This window comes from Oryza sativa, chromosome 10 (assembly GCF_034140825.1).
Source record: "Oryza sativa Japonica Group chromosome 10, ASM3414082v1".
Classification (NCBI taxonomy): domain Eukaryota; kingdom Viridiplantae; phylum Streptophyta; class Magnoliopsida; order Poales; family Poaceae; genus Oryza; species Oryza sativa.
Window position 1 is genome coordinate 2,022,891 of NC_089044.1, and position 21,619 is coordinate 2,044,509.

At 42.3% G+C, this 21,619-nt stretch overlaps 1 protein-coding gene across 1 annotated transcript; it reads left to right on the forward strand.

Annotated features, from left to right (window-relative positions):
• The first annotated feature begins 3,871 nt into the window (after positions 1 to 3,871).
• On the forward strand, positions 3,872 to 11,643 carry LOC4348044 (disease resistance protein Piks-1-like). The gene is made up of 7 exons (XM_015757509.3): positions 3,872 to 4,704; positions 4,796 to 4,900; positions 5,009 to 5,281; positions 5,720 to 5,815; positions 5,959 to 6,057; positions 8,699 to 11,057; positions 11,179 to 11,643. The coding sequence occupies exons 1-7, from the start codon at positions 3,983 to 3,985 to the stop codon at positions 11,179 to 11,181; spliced, it is 3,657 nt and encodes a 1,218-aa protein (XP_015612995.1). The 5' UTR covers positions 3,872 to 3,982; the 3' UTR covers positions 11,182 to 11,643.
• Positions 11,644 to 21,619: the final 9,976 nt, after the last annotated feature.

Here is a 21,619-nt window from a genome sequence, read left to right on the forward strand (position 1 = left end):
GTTCGATGTGAAGGAAATGTTGAAAGTTTGTTTGTGTAGGAAAGTTCGATGTGAAGGAAATGTTGAAAGTTTGAAGAAAAAAGTTAAAATCTAAACAAGGCCTAGGTGAAGAAGAATGGTTGTGATGGTTGAGAGCAGGAGGTAGATAGAGAAATAGCTTTATTTTAAGATAAAACTAGCTGGGTGGCCCGCGCAATTACGCGGCTAGCACCCAAACAAAATCATATATTTTTTTAAGTATGATTTCACTTAAAGTTTATTAAATAGCTATCTCATTCTCTTAAGACTTTGAAAGATCAAACCTTATCATCCTCGTGTTTCTAATTATATAGTTTTTAAAAGTCACACCAATTGCTACTTCTTATGTCATCTGCTTCTTTATTTGCTTGCTCAATCTACCACTATTTATATCCATTCGTCTTTTCATAGATTTTAGAGTTTATTGTCACGTTGGGTTTTGTTTTTATAATTTCTAGATGTCCCGTCAAATATTGCCATTATACTTCTCTACGGCCCATCCACTGTCTCTTCTCTTTATTGTTATTGAGATTTTAAAAATCAAACATAATTATCGTTTGGGTTCATTTTTACTTTTCTAGAAGTCCCGTCAAACTATCAGCGGCTTTGCCATTGTACTACTCTATGGCTCGCCCGCTGCCTCCCTTCTTTGTTGTCATTGAGATTTTAAAATCGAACATGATTAAAATTGGTTTTTTTTTTTACTTTTTAGAAGTTACGAACCTTTAAAAAATAGACTCTTGTAGTTTCATTTTCTATAATTTTCAGAAGTCCCATCAAATGATGCCACTATGCCCCTTTACAGCCCATCCGCCGCCTACTCTTTATTGTCATTGTGATTCTAAAAATTGAACATAATGTAAAATCAAAGGTGTTTTTGATTATTATTCTATGATGAACAATTTGGCATTGGAGATTATTGGTTTTGTTATTTGGAATTTATTCACGAAGTGGTTTTGGAGATGATTGGATTTCACATGTGAATATACAGGTACTGCTGTGATTTTATGTGGACCGGTCAGACCGGGCTTGTGCTGCCGGTCAGACCGGGGTATAATGCGCGGTCAGATCGGCGCAGCCCGCGGTCTGACCGGCCGACACTGTGTCGGTTTCGGTTTCGGGTTGTTTATTTGGATATCCGAGTTTATTCCATGATTATGACTTCTAGATGGATAGTATACGTATGTAATACTATTGTTTGTTGCTAATGAGTCAAGTTGGAGATAGTTATTCTATACCCCGCCTCCCTCCAACCCACCTCCTCTCCCTCCAAGGGGCAAAACCCACCCTCCCACCTCAGTCAAAGGTCACCCACCTCGGTCAAACTAGCCTGTGGCTTTCCCCACCACCTCCACTCTTCTCAACTCTCGTCACAGAACAGCGTAGTAACGTGATGTTCATCGTGCAGTAACACCATGTCTTACTTACAGTAACGATATTGAAATATCGTCATAATATAGTCATGATGGGTCTACTTTTGATAAACATTTTTTTTCTAACATCATAGTGCAAACGGTTTTTAAAAGTAGTGCATGATGTGAGAGATATTACCCTTCATAGATTGGTCTTTTTAAAATTTAACTCTCCACAAGCAGTAATACTATAACATAACTATCAGTACTGTCTGCTATGTGTTACTGCAATCACATCATATCTTTAATATATCTTGTAGTAACGAGTATAAGTTGCACAATAACATAGTGTATTACTGCAATTACTTGATATCGTTACTACAACGATATATATAGTAAGAAAAAAAGTGCAGTAACATAGAGAGAGGGGATTTGGCTCACTAAAAAGTGCAGTAACACGGAGAGAGGGGAATTGGCTCACTTTACTCGTGAGGCAAGGGTAGAGCGAACCTTCAAAGATTGGTCTTTTGAAATTTAACTCTCCACAAGTAATAATACTATATCATAAGTGTTACTACTGCCTGGTGTACGTTACTACAATCCCATCATGATGTTACTGTGAAAGTGTGGTAAATACTATAAGTTTTGCAGTAACAAAGCGTCTTACTGCAATTCTTGAATAGTTTTACTACACAAACTTTGTGGTAACGTGTACCTACCATGCAGTAACACTTACACTTTTGTGCAGTAACAAATATATGGTTAGCATGTATACTTTTAACACATACATTTTTGTTTCAATTCCTAGTTTACTATAATTTCACCATGATATTATTATCAAAAGTACAGTAACGTCCTATATGTTTTGCAGTAACATATACTTTCACAGTAAACAAAAATTCGAATAGAGGGCGCGTCGGGAGGGTGAGGGGAGAGAGGTAAACTATCAAGTAAATCTCTATGGAATCGTTAAGCAGATGTAACATTAATCTTGTGAAAATTATGTAGTAACAATAGTTCTTACACGACGTAACAACCTGTGTGTTTTGCAGTAACCAAGCATGTTACTATAATTCCGTGATGACTTTACTACAAAAATGTAACAGAATTGATTTGCATCTTCGACAGTGCTAGAATAAATCTACCATAGGTTATTCTTGGTCAATCCCCTATGCGGACACAACGCTCACCTAGTTAAAATTGTGTAGTAACACTAGTGCTAGAGAGTAGTAACGGCCTATGTGTTTTCCAGTAACCGAGCGTGTTACTACAGTTCTATAGTGATGTTACTATCACGGTTCTAGAATTAATATATCATATTTTTGGCTTGAATAATATAAACGATAGGTGATATCAGTAGCATGGTTTATTAGTTCATTTTAATGAAGCTTAAAAAAATAAGCGTTAACTTTTAAACAGAAATCTCTACTGGATCAAGTGGTTAGAGTTGCATACTATGGAATACAAGGTCCTGAGTTGAACCAGAACTTCTCTTTGTTTCTATTTTATTTTTGGGCGCTTTTTCTGGAGGAGAGAATTATTATTTTTTGGCGCTTTTTCTAGAGGAGAGGTGGTGTCCGGTTTTCTTGGGAGGGGGAGGGCCAGCTGCCAGTTTTTTTTTTGGGAGAGGAGGCCGGCGGTTTTTTGGGAGAGAGAAGCCTTTCGGTTTTCCTTAGAGGAAGAGATCGGCGCGAAGGGGTTGGAGGAGGGCTGACCGCCGGTTTTTGGGAGATGAGGCCGGCGATTTTCTCTTTTTGAGGGAGGGATCGCGACTCGCGAGAGGGCGGGTCGTGGGGACGCGAGCAGGAGAGGGTGCGCGCTTGCGCGGGGCGGGTGGGAGGGGGAGGGGTACAAAATAGTACAGAAGCAGAATACAAGCCTTTAGCGAATGTGACAGCAAAAATTATGTGGATTCAAACTTTGTTGCTGGAACTTGGTGTTGATGCACCTAAGGCGGCGAGGATTTGGTGCGATAATATTGGAGCTAAGTATTTGTCTGCTAATACTGTATTTCATACTCGTACTAAACATATTTAAGTTGACTATCATTTTGTTTGAGAACGAGTATCTCGAAAATTACTTGAGATAGAATATATTTCTTCCATGGATCAGGTTGCAGATGGATTTACTAGGCCATTGGCTGTAAAACAATTTGAAGACGTTAGAGTCAATCTTAACATTAGAAGTTTAGATCGAGGGGGAGTGTTAGAATATATTAATTAATGTATCTATGATTATGCGTGTTTGTTAAGTAGACCCGGTAGTTTAGAAGATAAGCTGTTAGCTGTTATCCATGTACTAAATAGGATCCGGGTTATCCTATACAGCATATATATATATATATATATATATATATATATATATATATATATATATATATATATATATATGTATGTATGTATGTATGTATGTATGTATGTATGTATGTATGTATGTATGTATGTATGTATGTATGTATTTTTTGGGTACCGATTAGTGTACCACAATTAACACGAAACCGTCGCACCGTTCGACGTTACTCCAGATTAGTTTTATTTTCAGCGGCCACCGCCTACATCACACCTACCATAGTCTAGCTAGACTCTGACTTGAGGTGTTTGTGTGTGAGAGTCATGGAGGCCGCCGGCGCCGGGGAAGCCGTGGCCATGACAGCAGCAGCCACGGGTGCTTTGGGTCCTGTCATCGAGAAGCTCGGCGATTTGCTTCGCAATGAGCACATGGCTGCTCTGGAGGGAAGCCGCGGAGACATTGAGTTCATCAAATCTGAACTCGAGCCGCTGCGCTCCCTCCTCCTGAGGATATGGGATAAGGAGGATCGTCTTGACGCGGCGTGCAAGGAGTGGATGGCGGAGGCGAGGATGCTGTCCTACGACATGGAGGACGCCATCGACGGCTTCAGGTTCATGCTTGCTGTGGAGGCTGCTGCTGCGACGAGCCCTTTCGAGGGAATGAGAAATCAGGTGCAGGAGCTGGTAAACCGTTGCTGCGAGAAGCAGTGGATTACAGAGGCCATCATCGACGCAGACGCCCCTGCGGCTTTGTCCTCGTCTCCTTCCCTGCCCCGCAAGAATGCGTCGGAGCTCGTGGAGGTGGACGAGAAGAAAGCGGAGCTCATCAAGTTGCTCAAGCACAAAGAGAGAGTGTGCATACATGGCTCTGCTGGGATGGGCAAGACCACTCTTGCTGGCCTCGCGTACCAAGCAGTGAGCGAGCAATTCGACTGCCGCACCTTCGTGTCGGTCTGTCCGAGCCAAAGCATGATGCACGTTCTGACTAGCATTACCAGTGAAGTCATTGCGTCTGCTATCATCAAAGCAATCAGCGACAAACAGAGGTAGGAGTTGATATTCTATCACTTCGATTCGATCTACTCCTATACAGTATGTGTATCCGTAATCTTATGGAGTAGTATATTTTGTTGGCAGAGAATTAACAGTGAATAATAATACTGCACCAACAACTCAAGGCACCGGTGAAGCCGACGAACAATGTCTCATCGACAGCATACTGGAGCTCCTAACGTACAGGAGGTATGCATATAATCATCGTCACATCGATCGATCTATTATGTGTGCTGGATCTGGTTATAATTCCTTTTCGTAACAATGTTGTCGTCCCTTAAAAAAAAAAAATCTCAGACAAGTAACAGACAGCAGCGCACCAGTTGCGGGCACCGGTATAGCAGACGGCGCCAAAACTGACGGTTCAGCTCTTCCTACCACCGACACTGCAACTCTCGCTAGCACCGGTATAGCTGACACAAAAACTGACGGCTCATCTGTCGCTCTTGCTGGCACTGGTGGTATAGGCGACGCAAAGACTGAAAGCGCACCTCATGCTGCGACTGGTGCAGACAACACAAAGAAAGCTCTCATCGACAGGATATCAACGAGATTCGTCACCAACAAAAGGTGTGCATATTTCTTACATCTACATAGTACATGCTCAATGCAACGCAAATATATGTATATCACATAGTGTGGCGCCATATATATAAACTTACTCTAATCCCAAAAAAACATAAAGGATGTGTTTAGTTCACGCTAAAATTGGAAGTTTGATTGAAATTGGAACGATGTGACGGAAAAGTTGAAAGTTTGTGTGTGTAGAAAAGTTTTGATGTGATGGAAAAGTGGGAAGTTTGAAACTAAGGTTCCCCACTTTTCCATCACATCAAAACTTTCCTAAACACATAAACTTCCAACTTTTTCGCCACATCGTTTCAATTTCAACCAAACTTTCAATTTTGACGTGAACTAAACACACTCTCTATAGGAAAGTTTTGATGTAATGAAAAAGTTGAAAGTTTGAAGAAAAAGTTAAGAACTAAATCAGGCCAAAATTCGCAGGAAACTAAATGCCAGTGCACAGCTTGCTGGTGCCGGTGTTGACGACGACAAACAATATCTCGTCAACATCGTATTGAAATTGCTAGGAGAAAAAAGGTACGCACATTATTTATCACATTTAAAAATACAAAGTATCACATACGCACTGCTATGCTCCATGTTTGTATGTATTCTCTGCACGGTTTTCATGTTTTCGCGTCACATGTAGTTACAGTACTCATTCCTAGAAATATTCACAGAAAAGTAACCGACTGTGCACCGGTTGCTGGGACGACCGATGTAGAGGATGATGAACAATATCTCGTCGATATCTTGTCACAATTCCTTGCTGACCAAAGGTATGCATATCCTTACATCTACGTGCTCAATGCTATTACCGGCCACAAATAGATCTTTTTAGCCATTCATGGTCCTTGTGCATATTTAAGATACACATATTGGTTTTAAAAAAAAAAGAAGAAAGATAAACATATTTGTTTTAATGGTATGGAACAGACTACAGGAGACTACCCCTTTCTTGCTTTCGTTGGGGGCTCCGTGTTTTTCCGCCGCCAGCCGTCCCCCTTCTTTAATTCCTCTGCTCTCCTCTTCATTGCTCGAGCGGGACACCGGATGCCTGACTACCGTTATAAAGGAGACAACAGGAACTTCATCCTGTGGATATACGACTTGTGTATTTGCAACCGCTGCAAACACTGTCGGATCCATCGGCCCTCAATCCTCATGGCAGATCTGGTGTCCCCTAGACTAGCACTATTAGAGCAGGTACAATAATATACTATATAAGCCAGCTATAAACACATATCGATAAGATAAAAGAAGAGAGGGATGAGCAGCGGGCCATAAATTTGTAGCTAGCTGCAGCACGAACTCCAAAACACTGTGTGTATGACAGGTGAGATCATATATAGCTGACACATCTCCCTTCTCATCATCAATAGGTCACACAAGCCAACTTGTGATAACCTTTCCTAAAGAGATTTGCTCCAGTCCAACAAAAAGTACCTCGAGATACTGGTACCTCACGGTACCAAATCATTTCTGATCGTTAGATCTAACAATGTCCATCCTGCCTAGCAAGATTCAACGATCGGAAACGATTTGGTACAGTAACGTACCGGTACCTCGAGATACTTTTTGTTGGACCAGAGTAAATCTCTTTCCTAAAACCTCACGGAACAAAAATGAGCAAGATTAGAAACAAGAATCAAGCACATTGTAAAAGCTAACCACAAGCTTTAAACAGTACAAAAGGGCTAGCTGATGTGAATTAATATCAAGCTGCAAATAAAAAGGAACAGGAGACACTACAACTAGCTGACTCGAAAGGCATTTAGATAGGCATACTAATACAACAAAGACAAAAGTAAATTGTGGTAAGGACTTGCTGAAAATAAAAGGAACAGACAACACTGTTCCAAGAATATCACAAGTTCAGACCGGTACCAGCAAATGACCACAGAGTTGCTTTGGACTAACTGTAGGACAGCAACTGCGGTAACTTCAAGAACTACCGATGCTAGGAAAAATATATATTATTTGAGGTGAAAGAAGTTTGTAGAGGACAATTAAAAACAAGCAGTGATTGCTTAAGAGAATAACCATTGTAGACAGACCTGTCTCAAATCACATTGAACAAACAAGAAACCAGATGCAGAACCTGCACTAAATGTCACTTTGAACCTGCCTAAAAGAATAGCCACTGTAGATAGATAGAACCTGTGATTTATGCGACAATTGCTATTGTCTGTTGATCTAAGCTGCTTAAGAGAAATCCTCTGCCTCTGTCTTGCAGTCCTGGTAGTAGACAAAATTCACTGTTTGTCGATCTGAAAACCAGAGCAACAAGTTTTGTGCTTCTGAATAAAAAGCACATCACAGATAACTGCAGTTATTGGAAAGCAAACTGAAGGCGAAGAGACATAAACACACAGCAAAAGAAAACTGAAAGGGGTCAGCTGCAGCTAGAATACAACCCGAAGAAAAGATCAGAAATGCTGGGCGGTCCTGCCACTGCAATTTTTGAAGAAAAAAGAAAGAACAACCAAACTGCTTCACTGAATTTCACCAGGAATGAATCAAAATGAGACACAAAGGGATCTTAGGTCTTAGGCTATCTTCTTTGTTACTGTAATGGCACAGTCATTTTAGTCTACAATGTGGTATTCAAGATGTTGAATTTGCAATATCAAAATGAATTGTATGTGTAGGAGTATTGTTTGATTAAGATATAAAGTGGTTAACATAAAGTATCAATATTTATATCATATAATTGTCAAGTTAAAATAACAGGTTATAAATTTTTTGTCTTGGTGCACAAATAATTTAAAGTGAATTGTCAATGTCATGGACATATGATTTATGAAGGCAACATTTTTATATGCTTGAAATTTTTTTTAAAATAAATATTTAGCACAATGTATAAATGTTTACGTACTTGGTTTACATGGTGTACTTACTTTCAATTTATCGGTGTAGTTCAGGAATATATGTAATACACTTTACGGCTGTTGAAATTTTTCAGAATAGATTTTATTGCTATTTACTAAAATATTTTAGCTTTCATAGCTTTTATTGCTATTTACTAAGATGGTACTTTGCATTCTCTTTGTTAATGTAATGGTTGAGTTTGGTAATTTATATACAAATATAAGGATGTATTTTAAATTGTATTCGAAAGTGGCAGGGATGGGTAATTCTACAAACAAATTTAGGGTGCATTTTAATTTGCATTTTATATTGGCATAGGTGGGTAGTTCAGATTGAAATCGAGAGGGTTATTTTTTCGTAAGGATCTAGGTCATTATTTTTTTTGTAAAACATAATAACAAAGTAAATGTCTATTATTAACAAACTAAAGTCCTGATTAACATGCATAAGAACAGAGTAATCCTTTTTAGTATCACGTCTCATGAGGATTAATGTGGAGGTTCTCATGGAACTATAATTAATACCACCTCTTTCTCTTGATCTTTTTAGGTATCTTGTCATTGTGGATGACATTTGGCATTGCCAACAATGGGAAGTCATAAGGAAGTCTCTTGTAAAGAATGACCGGGGCAGTAGAATTATCATGACAACTCGTGTTAATTCAGTAGTTGAAAAATGTTGCAAGGACGACCATGCTGTTGTTTGTGAAGTAACGGCGCTTTCTATGGATGCTGCAGTAGCTTTATCGGAAAAGATATTCAATGTCCACACTGCTCCATCAGACAAGAAGAGCTGTTCTTCTATAGCTAAACTGTCTGGTCGTATGCCGTTAGCAATAATCTGCATATCGGCCGCAGTGGCACAGCTGCTATCACCGCCATCTGCAACAAATCGGTTTGATGTGGCCTTGTGCCAAGCATTAAAAGGATTTGCAGAAATTCCCTGCATGAAACCGTTGGTTGAGAGTCTAGTCCTTGGCTACCACTGCCTTCCCCCGCATCTCAAGACTTGCTTGCTGGAATGCAGCATATATACCCCAAACCAAAGATTCGAAAGGGATGATCTGATCAGGATTTGGATGGACGAAGGGTTTGCTGACGAGGAACAAGCTCCTGGTTACTTTGAGGAGCTTGTCAAATGGGGGTATATTTCGATTTCCCCGGCTGAAGGCAGACGCCATAGCCGGGTTGCCGAATATGAAATCAGCGCCGTGGTACTAGCCTTCCTCAGATTCCAGGCAGAAGAACATGGCTTTGTTGCTTCCGCGGGGTATTTCTCCAACATAGAGTCCCTGTGTGGTCGACGACACAGTAGGATATCTGTCCAGGGAGGCCTGGGTTCATGGGTTGTTTCAAGATTGGATTTCTCATGCATGCGCACGCTCGTGGTTTTTGGACGAGCAAGTTTAATACCATTCGATCGTTTGAGCCACCTGCGAGTGCTGCATCTAGACGAGGAGGACACGAGCTTGGAGGGTGCAGCAGATCTATACAATTTCCCGGATTTGGGCGACGATGATCTGGTGGATATATGTGAACTGCTTTTGCTGAGGTACGTGAAACTAAAGGGCTGCAAAATCACCATGCTGCCTCCACAAATTGGACAACTGAAGCTTCTGGAGACTCTGGACGTGAGAGGTACAGGTGTCAGGGAGCTACCAAGGGAGATCGGGGAGCTGCAGCGACTCAAGACTCTGAATGTAAGTAACACGGCGGTGACACAAGTACCAAAGGAAATCGGGAAGCTGCACATGCTCAAGACTCTGGACGTAAGCGACACAAACGTGCGTGAACTCCCCGCGGAAATAAGAGAACTAGAAAACCTGGAGACGCTTGACGTGAGCAACACCATGGTTGCAAAGTTACCCAGGGAAATCAGAGCCCTGCAGCTGTTGAAGACACTGCACGTAAGTGGCATAGATGTCACGGAAACAGAGCTAGCTGAGGAAATCGGACAGCTGCAGCATCTGGAGACACTTGATGTCAGTAACACAAAGGTTGCGAAGCTACCCATGGAAATTTGGAACCTGCAGCAGCTCAAGACTCTGAATATTAGCAACACCAATGTTAGAGAGCTACCTTGGGAAGCTGGCCAGCGTTCCAACTCCATCAGTGTGGTTGCCGGCAACAAGGATTCCCCTAAAGTGGTGAACTTGCTTGAGGGCGCAGTGGACAATTATGGTCATATTTGTTCGCGGGAGAACATATCCATTACCCTCTTTGATCGTTTCGGCTCCAGCTGGGAACCTATACCTGTGGCGAGATTTAAGATTCCCGGCAAACATATCAGTCTCCCGGATTGGCTCAATAAAGAAACTCTCAGCGACATTTCATCCTTAGAAATCAATCTCTGGAAACTGAGGGAGGATGACCTCAAGATTCTTCAGGAGATGCCCAAGCTTCAGGTTCTTGCACTACGGGTCGAAGTTCTCCCCAGAACAGCCATCACTGGCGCAGGGTTCTCAAGGCTGGAGAGCTTCTGTGTTGATTGCCGTGTGCCACGACTGAGCTTCCAGAGTGAAGCCATGCCGGTGTTGAAACATCTTCAGTTCAAGTTCTATGCTTTCCGGGCAACCAAACAAGAGCCTATGGGCATCGTGCACCTCTCGAGTCTCCGAAGTGTCGATTTCAGGTGTGCCTCCGGGTACACAACGGATGCTCCGGGCATCCGTGAGATTATCAATCAGGTGAGGAAAGAAGCCAAGGAGCACCGCAACCGTATCACCCTTTGCATCAACACGAAAGAGATCGTCCATGACATTGTGGCTGGTAGCACTGGTACAGCTGGTAGCAGTGCGGTAAGTGTGACTGATAAGAAACCTGAGCCTACCGGTAATGAGGACATTATTGACAATGGAAACAATATTTCGGTCAGAAGTAGTGGCCTACCTGAATGGATTTACTTTCAGGTACGTTTCTGTTGATTTGATGTAGCTTCACAACTTGAATGCATGGTGGCGATGAGTGTTACAAACAAATATCTAATTAGTGCACGTTGCACTTTATTTTTTTCTCAACTTTTGCCTGCAGTGATCCATGGTGGCGATCCTTATCCTAGCTTTGTACGGCCGTCATCGTCTTTTTGAGAAAATCGGGTTGCGTCATCGTGCTTAATTTAATCAGAAGACAGCTTGAAGTGTTTCATCCATCCCGAAGAAGTTTGGTTTTCCCTCCTAAAGTCACCTGACGCGCGCCTTAGCAGAGTGGTGAGTGGGGACTGACCTTGTGGAGACGCGAGGCACTCTGGCAGCCGGCCGGTGAGGGCAGCAAGATTTCGCTCACTCTTTGCGGTCGAAGACACGTCTGTTAGGAATAATCCTTGTGTGCTGATTAGTAGTAGCTATAAATGGTTAGTTGCTGATTTTGTGGGTGGATGTGTCGGTCTGATTGGAGGCTACGTTTACTTTCCTTTTATTAGGATTTATTTCCCTGTAATAGCTTACTTAAGCGATAAAATAGAGTCTGGAAAAGCTGCCAAGTTTTGCAGCACCAAAATTCCTCTGATCGCGTGAGTTCAGTGTGTGTGTTGGCCATGATCTCGCCGACGACGTAGTTTACGTTGTCTCTCTGGCGCGATTCTAACAAGTGGTATCAGAGCATCCGGTTTCGAATCAGGGTGTTGCACTGATGGGTGATGACAAGAAGCCGATCGACGGCACCTCCAAAGAAGGCGTTATGATCCAGCGGGTGATTCGTGAGGTGGGCGGCGCGCGCGGGAGTAGCTACCCCGTCCTCACCAAGACCAATCTATACCTATACTAATTGGGCACTTTCTAGGAGTTCTCACGTTAATTAGAAATATCTAGCCGTTAATTAATTTGTTGAATTATCATGACCGTAGATGAAAATAAAATCCCTATACTAATTGGGCACTTTCTAGGAGGTCTCACGTTAATTAGAAATATCTAGCCGTTAATTAATTTGTTGAATTATCATGACCGTAGATGAAAATAAAATCCACGTGTGATTCGGGATGATGAATATTTCTTATTACTTTTTCCGATAAAAGGAAATTAATTTGGAAGCAAACATATATATATTGATCTACTATGTTTTTCCGAATAAAAACTAGCAACTAATATGACAATATTTCAGGTGTTGCGATGTTGATCCTCTAACTGAAAGTTCACTCTTTCTTGCATGCACAGAAGATTTATACACCGTCATCGCTTCAAGGAATCCAAGTAGGTTACTTACATATTGTATGCAACCTATTTGAAGTATTCTTGATTTCTAATTTTCATAGAATAATTAATGATCATGTTACAATAAGTGTTAGGTAATCAGGTCCCCGAATATATAATTATGTTTATCAATAAGTGTTTAGGTAATTAGGTTGATAGATAGCAAAACTCCCATAGTTCACAAAAGAATTTGATCTATACTATAATAATTTTAAAACAGAGAACTCACGTTAATCTCTATTTTTTCAGTGGCAACTAATAATTAGTTTTCCATGTATGTCTTATCATGTTTCAAAAACTGTATGAAGCCTTATTGTTGACGTTCATGCAGTTAATGTCGTGACTAATTCCAATTTTTAGAACTATATCATGAAAACTGTACTCATGACCTATTAATAACGAATTTCAAAAATATTAAATCAGAAAAAAGTTATAATTCAGACTGTCAAATTGGAACTATTAATTATACCAGGACCGAATCTACAAGTGAGACTCCAATATTTTTTAAATCAATAAAAAATGAGATTAAAACTAAATCAATTCCAAATCAATAAATGAAATTTAAAAAAAAAACTAAATTGAGATTCCACCATCATTAGAAGAAAATGAGTAGTGAATGATTCCGATTTTTATAATTATTAAAACGATGGAAATGCTATTAGTGATATCCCGAATGTATACATCTTGATCAACATCTATTAGTTATAAATCACAGAATTATTAAATCTTGAAAAAGGCTATACTGAGACTTTCAGACCAAATAAAACTCAATATTTTAAATATAAAATTTACAAATATAAAATTATGAAATAATATAATTTGGAATTAATAGCTGAGTTTCCTAAATAAGTACAAAATGCTACTTGGGATGGATCTTATGTTTATACTTTTTAATTTTGGTTTTTTGAACCGTCAATACAAAATATATTGTTTTTTCCTTTAGAGCTATAAAAAATCTACAAATAATTTTCAAAACAATATATTTAAAATTTTAATATTTAATAATTCTACCAATGATAGCCGTGCATTGCACGGGTTGGCGACTAGTTACTCCAACTGGGCGCTCCTGATGAAGGTGAAGTTGAAGGCGAGGGCACTCTGGCACGCCATCAAGAAGGCTGGCGCTGATCCACAAGACGAGATGATGGCGCTCGACGCTCTATGCAGCGCGGTGCAATCGGAGATGGTGTCCACCACTACGCCAGAACCCTACATCTATGACGGCATACCAGTGACGGGCCTATGAATTGGTCACAGATGACCGTCACCTTTGACGGGTCGTTAGGTTTGCCGTCATCGGTGGGGCATCCGGCCGTGGCCCGTCACAGGTATCCCCTCACCTGTGACGGGCCGGAAGGAAAAGCCGTCACAGGTGAGGAAGTGACGGGTTTTCCTCCAAACCCGTCACTGGTATCCCCTCACCTGTGACAGGCCGTGGCACTATGAGCCGTCACAGGTGGTGGTCCGCCACCTGTGACGGATTTTTTTTACGGCCTGTCACAGGTAGGTTAATACCTTTGACGGGCAACTCAATTGAAGCCCGTCAAAGGTATGACCAACACCTTTGACGGGCTTTTTTAATCTAACCCGTTTGAGGTGTGTTGGGTCTATAAATACCCTCCAAACTGCCAACTGCTTTCCATCCCGACTAGTTCACTGTTCACAAATCGGTTGGGAGGGCAAGGGGGCGATTTTTTGCTAAAATTCAAGGTAAAAAACACATTATTCTCCATTAATTCTCAATATATCGATCATCATATATTTTTCTTTGTATGTTGTTGATTTCAGATGGATCGTAGATGGATGTACTATGCGCATCGTTCGTCTACCGAGTATAGAGAGGGGGTCACTGAATTTGTCATATTTGCGGATAATGACAGAAAAAGTAGGATGAGCATGCACATGTTGTGTCCATGTAGGGACTGTAAGAATGAACAGATGATCGAAGATAGCGATGAAGTGCATGCTCATTTGATAATGAATGGATTCATGAAGAAATATATCTGTTGGACCAAGCATGGAGAGCAAGAGGCGCCTGATGTCACAGCGGAAGAAGTGTTGGATCAGGATGTAGAGAACACCGCCGGCGCCGTAGCTCGAGAAGGCATGTTCGTACCTTCTCCTTTAGGTGGAGAGACCATAGATTTGGACACTCAATGTCTATCTACAATGTTGCATGACATTGAAGATGCAAAGGACAACAACAGAGATTTTGAGAAGTTTAGTAAGTTGGTGGAAGATTGTCAGATGCCCTTGTATGATGGATGCAAGTCGAAGCACAGCAAGTTATCATGCGTGTTGGAACTCATGAAGCTTAAGGCTAGTAATGGCTGGTCGGACAAGAGTTTTACAGAACTTCTTGAGCTATTAAGGGACCTGTTGCCAGAGGGGAACAATTTACCGCATACGACATATGAAGCGAAGCAAGTATTATGTCCGTTGGGCCTGGAGGTCAGAAGAATTCATGCATGTCCGAACGACTGCATTTTGTATTACAAGGAATACGCTGCTTGGATGTCTGCCCTGTTTGTGGGGCATCAAGATACAAACGAGAAAAGAGTGAAGGTGAAGGAAGTAAGTCAAAGAGGGGAGGCCCAGCAAAGGTGGTGTGGTATCTCCCAATTGCGGAGCGCATGAAGAGAATGTTTGCGAATAAGGAACAAGCTAAGCTAGTGCGCTGGCATGCCGAAGAACGGAAAGTCGATAGTATGTTGAGGCACCTAGCAGATTTAGTACAGTGGAGGACAATCGATAAGATTTACCAGGAATTCTCAAATGAACCAAGAAACATGCGTTTCACAATGTGTACGGACGACATTAATCCATTTGGTGATTTGAGCAGTCGTCACAGTACATGGCCAGTTCTACTTGTTAACTATAACCTTCCTCCCTGGTTGTGCTTCAAAAGAAAGTATATTATGCTTGCCATGCTCATTCAAGGACTGAGACAACCTGGCAACGATATCGATGTGTTCCTTGAACCGATAATCGATGACTTCGAAAGGCTATGGAATGATGGCACACGGACTTGGGACGCATATGCACAAGAGTATTTCAACCTCCATGCGATGCTGTTTTGTACCATCAACGATTATCTGGCCCTTGGCAACCTTTCTGGCCAAACTGTGAAAGGGAAATGGGCGTGTTCAGAGTGTATGGAGGAAACAAGAAGCAAATGGTTGAAGCATTCACACAAGACGGTTTACATGGGTCGCAGGAGATTTCTCCCAAGGTATCACCCATATAGGAATATGAAAAAGAATTTCAAGGGACACAGAGATACAGTCGGACCCCCGGCAGAGCTAACAGGGACTGAGGTGCACAACTTAGTGATGGGAATAACAAACAAGTTTGGAAAAAAGAGGAAAGTTGGAAAGACAAAAGAGAAGAGCACGTCGAAGGAAAAAACAGAGGAGCATGTGGAAAAACAAAAGACAAAAGAGAGGAGCATGTGAAAAAAGAAGTCAATATTTTGGAGACTACCATACTGGAAGGATCTTGAAGTTCGCCACTGCATAGATTTGATGCATGTCGAGAAGAATGTATGCGAGAGTTTAATGGGATTACTGCTTAACCCAGGTACTACAAAGGATGGTCTCAACGCCCGACGAGATCTGGAAGAAATGGGTGTTCGCTCGGAACTACATCCCATAACCACGGAATCCGGCAGGGTTTACCTTCCTCCAGCCCGCTACACTCTCTCGAAAGAAGAGAAGATTAATTTGCTAACATGTTTGAGTGGTATAAAGGTTCCATCTGGTTACTCATCAAGAATCAGTAGGCTCGTTTCACTGCAAGATCTTAAGTTGGTAGGAATGAAATCGCATGATTGCCACGTTCTTATCACATAGCTGTTGCCCGTTGCACTAAGGAATATTTTGCCTCCTAAGGTGCGACACACGATCCAGCGGTTGTATTCCTTTTTCCATGCAATCGGCCAGAAGATCATTGATCCCGAGGGACTAGATGAACTACAAGCAGAACTTGTGAGAACTCTATGTCATCTTGAGATGTACTTTTCTCCAACTTTCTTTGACATAATGGAACATCTTCCCGTGCACCTTGTGAGGCAAACAAAGTGCTGTGGTCTAGCATTCATGACGCAGATGTATCCTTGCGAAAGGTACCTGGGGATCCTTAAGGGTTATGTACGGAACCGTTCACACCCCGAGGGGAGTATCATCGAGAGTTACACCACCGAAGAGGTCATCGATTTTTGTGTGGACTACATGTCAGAAACATCTTCAATTGGATTACCACGATCTCATCATGAAGGGAGGCTTGATGGTGTTGGTACTGTTGGAAGAAAGACTGTTAGGTTGGATTGGAAGGTGTACGATAAAGCTCATTTCACGGTACTGCAGCATATGACTAATGTGGTGCTGTACATTGACGAACACCTTGCAGTTCTCCGACAGGAGAACCCAGGCCGATCAGAGAGTTGGGTCAGAAATAAGCACATGTCTTCTTTCAACGAGTGGCTGAAGAACCGAATTGCCAGGTTGCAGAACTTGTCTAGTGAAACACTTCAGTGATTGTCACAGGGTCCTGAATGGAGTGCCACCACCTGGCAAGGATATGACATAAATGGATACACCTTTCACACGGTAAAGCAAGACAGCAAATGCACAGTGCAGAACAGTGGGTTACGCATCGAGGCTGCTAGTGACGGTGGACGTCGTGTTCAATACTATGGTAGAGTTGAGCAAATATTGGAGCTAGATTACTTGAAGTTCAAAGTCCCGTTGTTTCATTGTCGATGGGTCGATCTTCGCAATGTAAAAGTTGACAATGAAGGTTTCACCACTGTCAACTTGGCTAACAACGCGTACAAGGATGAACCATTCGTTCTCGCCAAACAAGTTGTTCAAGTGTTCTACATAGTTGACCCGTGTAACAAGAAACTACATGTTGTTCGTGAAGGGAAAAGGAGAATTGTTGGATTGGACAATATTGCAGACGAGGATGATTACAACCAGCACGTCCATGGCATAGGTCAAGAAATACCTCTAGAAGAGGAGGAAGAAGAAGATGACGTTCAATATGCACGCGTTGACCATGAGGAAGGATTATTTTTGTAATTTATGTAGGTAGTTTATGTCTCTAATATGTTCGCAATATTGTCCCTGTTATCTGTATGACTCTAATATGTTCGCAATGATCAATAGTATATTGCTGATGAAATAGTCAAATAAAATAATTAAGTGAAGCACCCACTAGAAGTGAAATAAAATAATTAAATTAGTATAACCATTGAAATAAAATAATACAATTAGTAAAATAATGAAGTGCAATTACTACTGGTAGTGAAATAAAATAATTAAGTATAACAAAAATATATAGTGTATGTGGAAATACGTTAAGGAAAATAAAAGAACTAAGTGAAATAAAATAAAATAAAATTGCTGTAGGCAAACTCACCTGTGACGGGCTATAACTGTGGGGCCAACACAGGTGATCACCTGTGACGAGCCAGAGTGTTGGACCCGTCACAGGTGGCCTCACCTGTGACGGCTCCACAATTGGCGCCCGTCATAGGTGATGTCACCTGTGACGGCCCCACAGTTAGAGCCCGTCACAGGTGAGATTAACTAGGGTTGACCTAGGGTTGGACATCTTCTAGATCGATCCAGATCCGGCACCCACTCTCACTCACTCACTCTCTCGACCGCCGCCTCGCCTCTCTCGATCCAGATCCGCTGCCCTCCTCTCCACCGCCGCCTCACTCACTCTCTCGACCGCCACCGTCCATCTCCACCGTCGCCGCCTTGACCTCTCCGCTGCCATCTCCGCCGCCCTCTCTGCCGCCATCTCCGCCCTCTACGCCGCCCTCCCCACCGCCGCCTCACTCACTCTCTCGACGGCCGCTGGGACCTCCTCTCAGTCGCCACGCCAGGACCGTCGTCGCCGCCACTGGGATCCCCTCTCCGCCGCCTCCTCCTCTCGACCGGGACCTCCACAGTGAGCCCACTCCCCCCGCCTCCCCTCGTTTACTATTGGTCGCTGATTAACCCCCTCTTCTCCTCCTCAGCGCCGCCGTGCCAAGAAGCCGCCGGCGCGCCGCCGTGCCGAGAAGCTGTGCGTCGTGCGCCGGCCGGGACTCGTCGTCGCCGTGCGCCACCTCCTCTGCTCGTCGTCTCCTCTCCAGGTACCCCTCTCTCTCTCTGATGCCGATGAATGGAATGGTGCAGTGGATGGATGAATAAATGATGCAATGGAATGGATGAATGAATAATGAACTTTGGATGAATGATGAACTTTGGATGAACGATGAATTTTGTCATTCCGTTCAGATTGTTGCAACTGTTATTTAAAACTTGAATGTGTAGCTAGTTTGAAACTTGAATGTGGATTTAAGTGCCATTTGGACATGTAACCATTCATGTAGTGTGTACTGCTTTATATGTTGTTTTGTTCCCTTTTACTAGACCTATTGAATTTTGTGGATAATGTTTACATTTAGCTGAAAAAGGATGGATCGATATATTGGCAACAGTGTTTCTAGCTAGATAGGGTAGCTAGCTAGAAATAGTTTGTCTAGCTAGCTAGTTAGGGGTTATGTTCCCTTTTCCTATAAATAAAGCATATACATGGTTTGAAATTTAGTTCAAATGGAAGAATTGATTGATTGGCCGCAGATTTAATGTAGTTCCGAGGTTATCAAACCATCACAAAATACAAAATGCTTGGGGAATTTTGGTGGATTGGTCAGTGTAGTCCATGGACGGAACCGACCTTGACACCAAAATTCTCCATGCATTTTGTTTTCTGTCATTCTTTAATGATTAAGGAACTTTGCAGATTATCTAAACTTGTTGATTTATATACCCTTTTTGTCTATGAATAGGTGAATTGCATGAATTGTTGTTTATATACATGATTTATATACCCTTGCTACTGCTGCCGCATAAATGATTGTGGGCTGTTTTATTATCTACACTTGCTTGAATTGAATGGATGAATTGCTGTTTTCATGAAGTTAGTAGTACTGTCTCCTTTTTTTTTGATGAAATATATGAATATTTGAGATGTGAAATATATGAGGTGATGAATTTGGACCGTTAGTGGATGAAATATATGCAGTATTAGAGGAATTAGTCTTTTTGTATTAGATGAAATATATGCAGTATTGGAGTATCTTTGCCCCTGCTGCTGCTGCCCAATGTGTTCCTTGTTAAATGGCCAGTGATGAATTGCTCAATAAGAATAGATTATCTATACACTTGTTCATTTTTTTATCTATTCTTCTTTTTTCTGGATTGATAAGAGGAGACTATCTAGACATGTTGTTTTAGTTAATTTGCCCCTGTGGACTATCTTTGCCCTGCTACTGGTCTTATTGTGGCTACTTGTTCACCCTGCTGTTTTATGTGAATTTCCCCCTGCTGTTGCTACCCCTGTGGCATAAATACTCCTGCTGCTGCTGTTTTGTGTCAATAACATTCTATCTGTATCCTTACTGCTGCTGTTTTTTAAATTTGCATGATTGATTCAGTGGTTATATACCTCTACACTTGTTCTTTATGGATAAGAACAGAGTATCTACACTTGTTCTTTTTTTATGCATAAGAACATATTTTCTGCACTTGCTCTTTTTTCTGGATTGATAAGAGGAGACTATGTACACTTGTTCTTTTTTTATGCATAAGAACAGATTTTGATGTTATGATTTCCTCTTTTTATCCCTTCATGCAAATGATGGTAATTGATGCATATTTCTGAGCAAAACTGAGGCCATCTCTTTCATAGTATACCTCGTATTACATTGGATCTAATGCTATTTAGTATAATGGTAGGAAATTTATAAGCTTTTTCGCGAAAATTAGACCATGACAACGCCCGGCGCAAACCCGCCCTCCTCAACAGCTGCGAGGATCCAGGAAGAAGCAAACCCAGCCACGGAGACAGTTGCCGAAGGTCATCCCTCGACTACGGCGGTCGAACAACCCGAAATTCATGGTAATTTATAGGACAAATTTTCACCACATGACCACATAAATTTTAGCTAGCACCCCTTAGCAAATGTTGCCTTCTGTTTGTGCTGCAGAATTGCCGCAGGAACAACATACATCGATATCGGGCGGGACAAGTGCAAGTAGGTCGAGTAGAAATCCCCGGTCACAAAATATATGGCCGACCACAGTGCAAGTTATAAGAGAGGTTGACGCTAGTGGTAGGCCCACGGCACCCAGGACTGTCATTGGAAGATGGTCTAATTGCTGCGGGCTGGCGGCACGTGAGAACTTCGGGATCCTCCATAAAGATATCGACAAGGTCACAGAAGCCGAGAAAGAGCGAGCTTGGACGGCAAAGGAGAAATGGTTCACATTTCCGGCTGAAGCAAAGGATAGGCTCAAGCGGAAGGCATTCCAGAAGATGGGTAAAGCTTGGAAGAATTGGAAGTCGAAGCTCTTCACCGAGTTTGTCAACCTGCCCGGCAATCATACGCCGTTCTATGAATACCCTCAAATAACCGAGGCGGTGTGGGAGGAATTCTGCTCTCTCAAGAACACCCAAGAGTTTAGGGAATCAAGCGAGGCACATCGCCAACTGCAACAGCGGAATGAGCACCCACATCGGCTGGCCACGCAGGGTACATCGGCAAGGAGGCAATATGGGCCCAAGAAGATGCAGCCGCTGCAGCAGCGAATGTCCCTGCCTCGTATTTAGACATCACTGAACAAAAAGGTCGCAACTAGGCGCGGGCAAGGGGTAAGGTCAACCCGGACGGCTCTGTCACATTTGAGAACAAAAGTGATGCCGTCGTCTATCAGAAACTGGTGAGTTCACTACTTAACCTAACTAATTTCCATTCGTATAAAGTAGAAGTTTGTATAAACGACTCCTTTTTTTCTAGTTGGGCTTGGTTGCTGAACAAGCTTCACAAAGCGAGGTTGAGTCCGCGCCGAAGAGGCGCGAAGATGACATCCTCACAAAGGCGCTCGGAACCAAAGAACATCCTGGCCGGACTAGGGGAATTGGTAGCGATGTGCCCTGGAAGCATGGACTCCCGAAGTACAGCTCCCAATACAGGAAACGGAAAGTCTCCAAGGAAGAGAGGGACGCTCGTTTGAAGGCCGAACTTAAGGTTGAGATCATTCAAGAACTAGAAGCTAGCATGAACGCTAGGGTGGAAGAAAGGGTTAACAAGGTCCTCGCCGACATGAATATACCCCAAGGCACAACTCCTGCTGTGCATCCAACTCCTCGTGCACAACACGACGCGAGTCCGTCACAGCATAGGAGTAGTTGTGCATCCACAAAGGTGCCGGCCCCTGGTCTCTCGG

Excerpts from the sequence above, each read along its gene's own strand:
- LOC4348044 (XM_015757509.3), top strand. The coding sequence starts at position 3,983 with ATGGAGGCCGCCGGCGCCGGGGAAGCCGTGGCCATGACAGCAGCAGCC. Across the intron at positions 4,705-4,795 it reads GCAATCAGCGACAAACAGAG|AGAATTAACAGTGAATAATA; the intron begins GTAGGAGTTGAT and ends TTTTGTTGGCAG. Across the intron at positions 5,816-5,958 it reads AAATTGCTAGGAGAAAAAAG|AAAAGTAACCGACTGTGCAC; the intron begins GTACGCACATTA and ends AAATATTCACAG.